This window comes from Impatiens glandulifera, chromosome 4, assembly GCF_907164915.1.
Source record: "Impatiens glandulifera chromosome 4, dImpGla2.1, whole genome shotgun sequence".
NCBI lineage: Eukaryota > Viridiplantae > Streptophyta > Magnoliopsida > Ericales > Balsaminaceae > Impatiens > Impatiens glandulifera.
In genome coordinates this window covers 57,293,656-57,304,375 of record NC_061865.1, presented here as the reverse complement: position 1 = coordinate 57,304,375, position 10,720 = coordinate 57,293,656, and the positions used below count along the sequence as shown (strand labels likewise).

At 25.9% G+C, this 10,720-nt stretch overlaps 1 protein-coding gene across 1 annotated transcript; it reads left to right on the top strand.

Moving 5' to 3' along the window:
* The first annotated feature begins 8,368 nt into the window (after window positions 1-8,368).
* Window positions 8,369-9,934, top strand: LOC124936653 (transcription factor WER-like). The gene is made up of 3 exons (XM_047477168.1): window positions 8,369-8,542; window positions 9,228-9,357; window positions 9,426-9,934. Exons 1-3 carry the CDS (start codon window positions 8,407-8,409, stop codon window positions 9,775-9,777), a joined length of 618 nt encoding a protein of 205 aa, XP_047333124.1. The 5' UTR covers window positions 8,369-8,406; the 3' UTR covers window positions 9,778-9,934.
* The last annotated feature ends 786 nt before the right edge of the window (window positions 9,935-10,720 follow it).

The window sequence follows — 10,720 nt, the reverse complement described above, 5'->3', positions numbered from 1 at the left end:
GTATAGTTTCTTTATCCAACATAATAATGAATGCCTATTGCAATAATTTACTTTATTTAATCTCCAAAATTGGGACCATGTACATTTTTAATTTGTGACTTGATTTATTTATCTTATTTTATTCATTCACCCAAAATAATTTTCACATATCACATTTATGTGTATATATCATTAATTGTTTGTTGTTTCTTAATCTAATAAAAAGAATAATAAATAAAGTCAGCTTAATTATGACATGATATTAGGTATTTGCATTTATTGAATTTTGTGAGATGTCAATATCCATGCATTTAGTTATTGCAAACTTGTTTGTGATTTTTTATAGTTAGGTTAACAAATTCAATAATAAATGAATAAGTATACTAATTAATTTGATGCATGCAAGTTTATTAATAAATCACAAGTTTTTACTTATTTCCATGTTGAAATAAATATTTTGAAATTATTAAAGCTAAATAAAAGTATGGACTAGAGATTTAATTAAAAGAAATAAAAGATCTGGATTCCATTTAAAAGTCAGTCATAATGATAACCACCTACCCTTAACTATTAAATCAGAACCAAATTATTATTGTCAATTTCATCATGAAGCCCATAAATAGAAAAAAAAAACCGGTTCATCGGTTCAGTTTTATAAATTATTTTGTGAGTCATAGTGTGACAAAAACCTTTCTTAATCCATTTTAAAATTAATCCGACATAAAAAAAATTATATACAAATAACAATCAGACCGGCCGCGCCCAATGAGATACTGGTCTAAGGGCGGAGCCAATATTTTAAATATACTCGGACTAATTTTTCATCAAAAAAATATATCCAGCATAATTTGATAATAATATTAAGTAAACCAACAAAATAAACCAAGTTTACTGTTATTGTCGAACACATACAAAATATTTTGGACTACCCGGCTACCGCCCGGAAAACCTTGTACTTAGATCCGTTCTTGTACTAGTTGGGAAAAAAATTATTCTATGAGACTTAATTTTCTAGCTCGCCTCACTCTAGGGTCGGCCCTGATACCAATAGAGAACGAATTAATAGGTTATCGAGATATTCTAAAACAACCCATAACACATTAAGTGTCAAATAGTCTAATTGAAACTCATTTTTTATAGATTAAGACCATTTTACAATACCCATATTCCTCAATCAAGTCTTTTTTGAAAACTAAAGTTTCTAAAACTCATATTTATTTTTTGAATGAGTCAAGGCAAACAATAATAATGGTGGTCATGAGTCATGACCACTTACTTTGTGCATGAGATTATGATGAGATTCATAATAAAGATGCCTGACCATGGCCATGGTCATGGCCATTTTCAAGGTGGTTTATGAATTATGATTCATGATTACTTCACCTATCCCATTCAAGTGCTCATCAGTAATTTAAGGGAACTTGGTCCTACAAACATTTATTTATTGGCATTTCAAGTTGTATACCACTTTCAAAATATTATTATATAATAAAATACAATACTAGTAATCTCTTCTTTTACTTTACTAATATATATATTTTTTTATTTAAAATACAATACTAGTTCTATAGCAATCTCGAAATAAATCTAAATAATAATAAAAAAAAGACAAAAATAATGAACCTTACACTTCTAGGAACTTCGCTTTCCAGCATCATTCATTAGAGCAGTCCTGTGTGCTACAGTTCTGCAGCAGAAATCCATTACCACTGTCCAGTTAAGCATTATTTGATCGTTTCAAACGAAGAATAATCGAATGATTTAATTCTTCGTTTGAGACGTATGAACATGATTATATGAGGTCGGAATGATCACATGACCATAAACATCTTTACGAGACCTTAAAAGGTTGATTATTCAAAATTATCGTAAACTTAAAGTTAATTTGAAAAGCTTGATTCTTAAGAGGATATACCAATTGAAATAGACATTCATCCTACATATAAAAGGATTCCGTCTTCAAAATCAATTTTAAGCAATAGAAAAACGTCGAATGATGTTTTAGAGTTAAAAAAAAAATCAATCAAAAGAATGAGATTAAACATCAAAGTTTAAATAATGATAATAAATAGCTCAAAGTCAAATAAAATTGAAGGTTTTAGTTGTAAACTTTTAAACTGAAATTTTATTTATAATAATAAGTGTTTATTTTTATAAAAATCTATATATGTTTATATATATATATATATATATATATATAATTAAATACAAAATTATATTAAAAAATAATAATAAACAAATAACACTACAAGGAAGTTATAGTTACAAAATTAATAATAATAATTCTTTAATTTTTAAATATAAATTTATTTTAATTTTATAAAATAAGTATATAATTTTAAAATTGAAATAATTTATAAACTCTTAAAATTTTAAATAGTGAAAATTTTAGTTAATAGTTTAAAGTTATATTAAACCATTCTTGTTAATCTCTTTAAAAATTATTAAATCGTAATATTATAAAAATAAACTTCGATTAGTCTCAGAATATTTTTTTTTATATTATGCGGCAAGTTTTACCCATATTTGTAAATTGTAAATAGATTATAGGTTGAGGTCCAATCGCGGGTCGGGTCGGGAAGAACTCCATTTTTTTTAAAGACAAAACAAAGGTCCGATCCATGTTTCCATCAATCTAAGACCAAAGACATGTAACTTTGGGCATGTAACTTTCAAAAGTCACATATTTTTCTAAGACCAGGCCCATTGGAAGCTTTGGGCCTTGGTAGTATTCTATCTAAGGGCATTTGTTTTTCTTATTTAAAATTATCTAATAATATAGTCCTTACTTATTTGAAATTTAAATCGTTTTTATTGATCATTTTTATTTATTTAAACTATTTAAAAATGTCTCATTTTATTACAAATGATAAAAAAAAATAAAATTGTTTAAGCACACAACGACAAAATATGAATGAAAAAACACTAAATAGGTAATCGAACTCGTATGTTTTTAAGAAAAAACGATTAACTCCCCAATTGGTTTTGTAGAACAAATCTCGAAAAACGTCATAATAATTGCATTATAATAAATACGCATCGGACGACTGAAATCATTTAAAATTTGACGATTTTCTCTAAACAAATAGTCTATCGTAAACTAACTATGATGTTAACCTAAATACTTATGTATACACAACCAATCTAGAAATTAAAGATAAGATGGGTTTAAATAATGTAATCTCAAACTTTGCCTTAATATTTCTATTTGGAGAAGCATCGTTAAAAAAATTCATTAGATTGAAAAATGAAGTTAGAAGAATTTCAATAAATTAGTTTTGAATTGTCTTTTTATTAGTTTGACTTATTTTTCAAATTTTAAAATGAAGACAATATTTTTTTTATTTGAAGTAAATTGATGTTTTAATTTTTATCTATATATACATATTTTATTATAGAATATTATTGGATAAATAATTAAATATTTAATCCTCAAATTATATTTATATTAAATTTTAAAATAAACTCAACTACTCAAGTTAAGTGAGTATTTTATCGAATAATTATAATATAAAATTAAAATAAAAGAAATTAATTACGTAAAGTGACGTTAACTATATAAATTTAAAAGATATAAATCAAACCAAAAAAAATCAATTTTAAATATCATATAAATAATTACATTATTTATATTGGCTATTACATCAGGTAAGAAGAAGATAGAATTAAGAATAAATTTAAAAAATAAGAAATAAATTAAGAAAATGGGATTCTATTCGAATTACAAAATATATATTAAAAAAGTTAAATGAAAATAATTAAAATATAAAAAATGAATGGAATGAAATATAAAGTAAGAAAGAGATTAAGAGGTATAATTATGGATAAATTAGTAGACATGCATCGAAAGGGTAAACATTTTGTGTAGTGTGGGCTTAAGCCTACATAGCCCGTATTCGTCCCTGTGTCCGTATATCTAAATAATCCAAATTTATTATTAATTATTCAAAGACTCGACCATCTAATAAATCTATATATATAATGATGCTTGTCCGGATTGCCGGGTCGAGAGCTTTGCTTAATTTAGATATATGTGAGAGTAAATGGATACTTGTGTCAGATTGTGGGTTGACCCGCCCATAAATTTAAAACGATTAAAAATAAAATTAAAAATGCTATAGGTATGGTTTAAACTTGCAACCTAACAAAAACAAGTACAACTTTTTAACCAACTAGGCTAATAATATTTTATATTTTAAATTCATCCCAAAATTTGATAAACGTATGACATTTTAACAATATAAGTTCAAATTTTTAACTAACTAATTAATTTTTAAAATGTCCGGATTGCCGGTTCGAAAGCTGTGGTTAATTTGGATATATGTGAGAGTAAATGGATATTTGGGTCGGATTGTGGGTTGACCCGTCCAAAAACTTAAAACGGTTAAAAATAAAATTAAAAATGCTATAGGTATAGTTCGAACTTGCAACCTAACAAAAACAAGTACATTTTTTAACCAACTAGGTTAATAACACTTTATATTTTAAATTTAACCCAAAATTTGATAAACGCGTGACATTTTAACAATATAAGTTCAACTTTTTAACTAACTAATATATATATATATATAATGATGCTTAATTTTTAAAATGTCCGGATTGCCGGGTCGAGAGCTGTGGTTAATTTGGATATATGTGAGAGTAAATGGATACTTGGGTCGGATTGTAGGTTGACCCGCCCATAAAAAATTTACCGTAATATTTTTTTCACAGTTTTTTATATTATTACTCGTGCAAATGCACGGGATACATGCTAGTTTCATTAATACTACATAAAAAATTCTAGATATTAATCCCTCATCGACAATAAAAAATATGTAAGTTGTCGATTCGACTTTCTCATGACACATACAACATCGACTTCCCATAATACAATTTATTTCCATACAAATATAATTCATAATAATTTCAACGTGAATGCACTTCATTCAAAGAACGAGATGTTAGATTAAATCTTTGACTTTCAAAACTTCTCGTAACAAAAATCAAATGGAATCATTTTAACGAACAAACTGTAACTATGTCCCACATTTAAATTATCAATGTCCCTGCTAACGCACAACGTTTTGTTTAACGGAGACACTTGTTTACGTTCTATCAAAAATAAAACTTCATTATAAAAACTCTCCATAATATTTAATTTCATTCTACATCTAACTCGACTAGCGAAACCAATAGATCGATTATCAAACATGTCCTTAACTTTGAAAATTCTACATGTAACAATGGAAAAAAGTTCAAGATGTGCCGCAACTAAACATTTGACACTACACTAAATATCCTGTAAAAAACTAATCGAAGATCCATCCCGACAATAAATCTATACTGATTGCAAAAAAATTTCGACATCAAATAATTTTTTTTCAAATTCTATAACCTGCTCAATAATTAGACATTTTGGTAATATTGTCATTTAAACTATATTATTGAATTAAAAGAAGATAAAAATATAAATTCTCATAATAAAACTATTTCAAAAAATTGAATAAAGTTTATCTACAATTACAACCCAAAAAAAAAAGATTAACATAATAGTTGAAACAAATTATGACAACAAACAAAACTTGAAAAGCAATAAACAATAGTTTTAAACTTCTTAATTAAACTTTGATGCATTGAGTCTTCTAAACATCTATAGGATAAGAAAACAACACCCATTCAAACATGACCAAAATAATATCAGCCAAACTAATATTAATTACTTTGGTACGAATATAAAAATCATTAATGGTAGTCATTAATGTTATATGAAAATGTAAAACTTAGGGTTTTGAGGATGACAAGGAATTGAGAACAAAAATGGTCTATGCGGTCCCGATGCAATAAAAATCATATAATGATGAGAGTTTGTCATTTCAATATCATTCTAATAAAGGCATTCAAGTCCAATAAAACTTTGCATTAAATTTTTAAGTGTATTTTTCATTGGTTCAAAAATAGTCAACATATATAATTTTTATTTTTTAAAATGATCTAGATAAACTCCAAAATCACTACACTAAGACAATGAGTGTTTAATTTTTTTACTAACAGAATGAGTTTGATCCGCTCTCGACATAAATTTATATTAATATAAAATAATATATATATATATATATATATATGTTGAGTATTTATATTAATACTTTTGATTATTTGAGTATTTTTTATATTTTGTTCAAAATAATCTTGTTCGATTATTTGAATTTTTTATTTGTTAAATTACCATAATGTTCTTTTATATTTAAAAATTGGTTTTTTAAAGATAATATACGAGTATTTTAGTATAGTTGATGAAATAAATAATTTAATGGTTAAATTGATATTAATGTGAAAGAGAAAAAATATGTAAAATATTTAATAAAATCTAAAAAAAAACATTAAAATACCTTCATGAGCTCGTTTGGAACTTAGAAGAATGCCCATTAGGGGACGAGTCTTTTTGAGAAAGTCAATAAACCCTAGATTTTGTTTGGTTATGTGTAGAAGATAGGGCTCACCAGACATGATATATTATTATTTTTTTAAATATATTTTTTTTTTGGGTCAAATTTTTGTTTTTTCAAATAATAGAAAAGGGAAATGGAGAAGAAAAAAAATATATATTTTTTTATCATGAACTATATATCTGGATGGTCTTCCCTAGCCCCATGAGTTTGCTGGCTCTCTCATAGGGCAGTGTGTATAATAAAGGCTAGATACATATTTTCTTCACAATTATTAGGTATATGTTCTGCATGTGATGTTCAAAATGTAAAATTTTACTTTATAACTAACCTAGTTTAAATTCAATATTCTTGTCATAATCTCTAATATAAACATAGAATGATAAATTATGAATAATCTTTTTTACTTATCCTTTTAGATTAATGTTTCACGAATCAATGTGATTTTCAACTTTATTTCATATAATTTTTTTATTAAAAAATAGTTATAATCTGTATTAAGATTTATTCGGATTAAAACGGATTGAAAAAAATGGTGACAATAATAAAGAATAACACATATTTATTGTGATTTACAAAGATAAACATAACAACGTTTATAGAGATATTGTAATTAAATAGACCAAAACAGATACTACAATAATTGTCTAGAATTATTACTAGGGAAAATTTTAAACAAAAATGTAAATTAAAAAAATTATCACAATAACCACTATACAATTAATATACCTATTAGTATTTTTAAAATGTTGGGATATGTCCATATATTTGTGATTGTGCTTAATATTAATTAATTATTTAAAACAAAATAGTTATTATTGTATAATATTAATTATTTGGATATAACAAACACAACTTAAGAAATAAAAAATAACTATAAATTATAAAAAACAGTCAAATAACTATATTATACAAAACCTTATAATATATCTAACATCTAATTTGTACAGCCATAACATGTCTCCTCCAAAATAACTAAGAATCAACAAATTCTAAGAAAAATAATGATTACTAATTTTGATAAGAGAAATATAACCCAACCTCTATCTTTTCTCAATACTCACCATCCAAATATCTCATAGTACTCTCTTAAATATATATTAAAAATAATGTTACCCACAACAATTAATATAATTCTAGAAAATTAGACTAAAAGTGTTTTTTGAAAGGAAAAATTTTAAATGACTAGTTGTACTTCTAGATAAGATCGAGTCATGACATGGTAATGAAGTTGAGAACGAAACCATAGTTCAAATTTAATATGTCTGTCACTACTCATGCAAAAGATAAATAAAAAATAAATTACACTATAAAAATAAAAATAAAATGTTCAAAAACTTATTTTTATTATAATTTTGTTAAAATATGTTGGGAAACTTTTGAAATGGCTGTTTTTTAAGATTAGTCAAGAACATTGTCTTCTCCTTATATAAATAAACTCCAAATAGAGAATTTGGTAAAAAAATTCAAATATTTTTAATTTTCTCTCATTAAACACATTAATAAAAACAATATTAATATATGTTTTTTTCTTATTTAAATAACTAAAATGTTATAATAATTAATTAATTCTAAACCCAAAAGAATTGAATACGATGATAATAAGTTAAATTAATAATACAGCTAATAACATTAATTACGATCAACTATTTTCAAATAGTAGAACGTGATAGGCGTGGCTTACGATGAAAAATAGAAGTAATCAAGTGGTGAATTAAGAAAGAACTAACATTTCCAAGGACTGAAATGAATATTATAATTATACGGATAGAAACTTCTATCTTTCTATTTGGTGATTTATTAATTATTTTCTGACTGATCATATGGCCCAAATTTCAATAATCACATAAGCTGTCATTTTTCAATGATCCGTAGACTCTTTTACTTTCATTAAATGATCATGTTCCCAGATCCATTCATTTTCTTCCTCACTTTCATAATTTAGAACAGATAGCTAGAGAGAGAAAGAGAAAGAGATAAACACAGAGTTTTCAGTTCAACAATGGTGGAAAACGGTGAACGTAATGATCAGTTAATGAACAAGAAAGGACAATGGAACGAGGAAGAAGACAGGGTTTTGATGGAGTACATTCGTGTCCATGGTTGTGGTCGCTGGAATCGCATTGGTAACATTACTGGTATGTATATCATTAAAATTTGTTTGATGTTTTTTTTTATCTCGGTTTTGGGTAAAAGTTTTGAACTTGTTTAATCTTTTGGTGTTTTTTTTTTGGATTTTATATGGGTTTTGGATAAATATTTATTTGACTTATTTTTTAAAAATTTAGTTTTTAAAGTTTATTTACAAATTTGAAATTAAAAAAAATAGTGTTTTTGAGTTATTTGATTGATCAGTGTAAGAAAGAAAAAAGATTTGGTATTGATAAAACAAACTATTGTAAGGATTTCATTTTTTTTTTTAAGTTTAATAACCATTCTATCATTTAAATAACCTAATATTAATATAAAACAAGCTAAAAAAAACCAATATCAAACAAATTTAAGAGTGTTTTTGGTATTTTAATAAGATAAACGGGAGTTATTTGATTGATGAAGCGAAAATATTAGGTTTCTATACAAATTTTCCAAAAATCTAATATGAAACAAGCACTTTGATGATTTTTTTTGTAAACTTATATTTTTTTTAGTTATTTAACCCTTCTACCATTTAGAAAACCTAATATTAATATTAAATAACAAAAAAAAAAACAATATCAAACCAGCTTAAAAAAAACAAATATCAAACAAGTTAATATTATATCTTGTGTTTTCCAAAAAAATAAATATTATATATTATTTTTGTTGTTGTTTTCGCGGATATAGGCTTGATGAGATGCGGAAAGAGTTGTCGACTGAGATGGCTTAATTATCTTAATCCGATGATTAACCATGGAGATTTCTCCGACGAAGAGAATGATCTCATTATTCGGCTTCACAAACTCCTTGGCAATAGGTATTTCAAACAAAAACATTATTAATTCTTTTAAAAATATAATTAGTAAAGTTTGTTTTTTTCTGTAGATGGTCGTTGATTGCTGGAAGGATACCGGGAAGAACAGATAATCAAGTAAAAAACCATTGGAATACAAATTTAAGGAAAAGTTTGGGTGTAAACGACGTCGTTGTGAAAGGAGGAAGGAAGAAAAAGTCAATGGTGATGGGCTCAAAGAAAAGGGGAAAGCCCATTGAGAATGCTTCTGAAGATAAGAGGCCCAAAAGTGATAGAAATGAAGGCCCATTGAATGATGATCATCATCAGGTTTGTAATTCGGTGGAGACAATATGGTTCAGGCCCAATGAAGAAGAAGATTTGATGAACTTTCACATTCCTAATGATTTTCTTGATTTCGTTAACTTTGATAATTTGTATTAACCTAATTAATTATCTTCCTTTTTAGGCCTATGTTAAAATCACTAGAATAAATGTTTCTTAGTTTTTATTTATTTATGAGTGACTAGCAGCTAGCTATGTAATCATATTTATCTTGTTTTAATCTTTGAGTTGCATTATTAGTAATTAATTAATTAATTAATTATTAGATGAATTTTAACCTCTTAAGTATTTCAATAAAATAAAAACAATAAAGATGAAAATGGTTTACAATTTCTCGTGCTTCCCTTCCTTTCCAACCATATAGGATTTTCTTTTACGAATTTCGTACCCTCACGGAAGGGGGCAAAACAGTTTTATTTAATATATATATAGAGAGAGAAATGATTAGGTGAGGGAATTTGGTAAGAGAATTTGGTAAGAGAATTTGGTAAGAGAATTTGGTGAGAGAATGACTTGGCATAATCTTATTCGAAAAAATCAAATAATTTCCATTTTTTCTCATTTTCCTCCCACTTTTACATTTTCTAACTAATCAAGTCATTCCCTAACCAAATTCCCTCTCTTTATCACTCCTCATATATATATATATTATTGTTTTGCCCTTCCTTCTTAGGGGAATTGAGGGATTCCGTAACAGACAACCTCAACTGTTCCCCAATTGCCGGTTGTTCACCAATTGACGGGTAAAAGAAGAGCCCAATCTAACTGACATTTTACCTGGTTGAAACAACTATAGAGAGCGCGTATACTATATCTCAAACAAAAATAGAATAAAACTACGGTATTCTATAATTTATCGAGTTCAACTATTTTCGAAATTAACCCTTCGGACTCCACCGATTTTTTTAAACTGAAATTAGAAAGCATGTTACAAAATTTCTTATTAACAAATATAATGGCATCAAATTAGTTTAATTGGATCAAATATATCATTTCTTTATTATATCTAATCACTGTATCCGATTTTAATACTAACAATTTT

What these genes read in the sequence shown, in the direction of transcription:
- LOC124936653 (XM_047477168.1), top strand. Translation starts at nt 8,407, where the DNA reads ATGGTGGAAAACGGTGAACGTAATGATCAGTTAATGAACAAGAAAGGA. An exon ending in TCGCATTGGTAACATTACTG is followed by an intron (nt 8,543 to 9,227) that starts GTATGTATATCA and finishes TCGCGGATATAG; the next exon opens with GCTTGATGAGATGCGGAAAG. An exon ending in CACAAACTCCTTGGCAATAG is followed by an intron (nt 9,358 to 9,425) that starts GTATTTCAAACA and finishes TTTTTTCTGTAG; the next exon opens with ATGGTCGTTGATTGCTGGAA.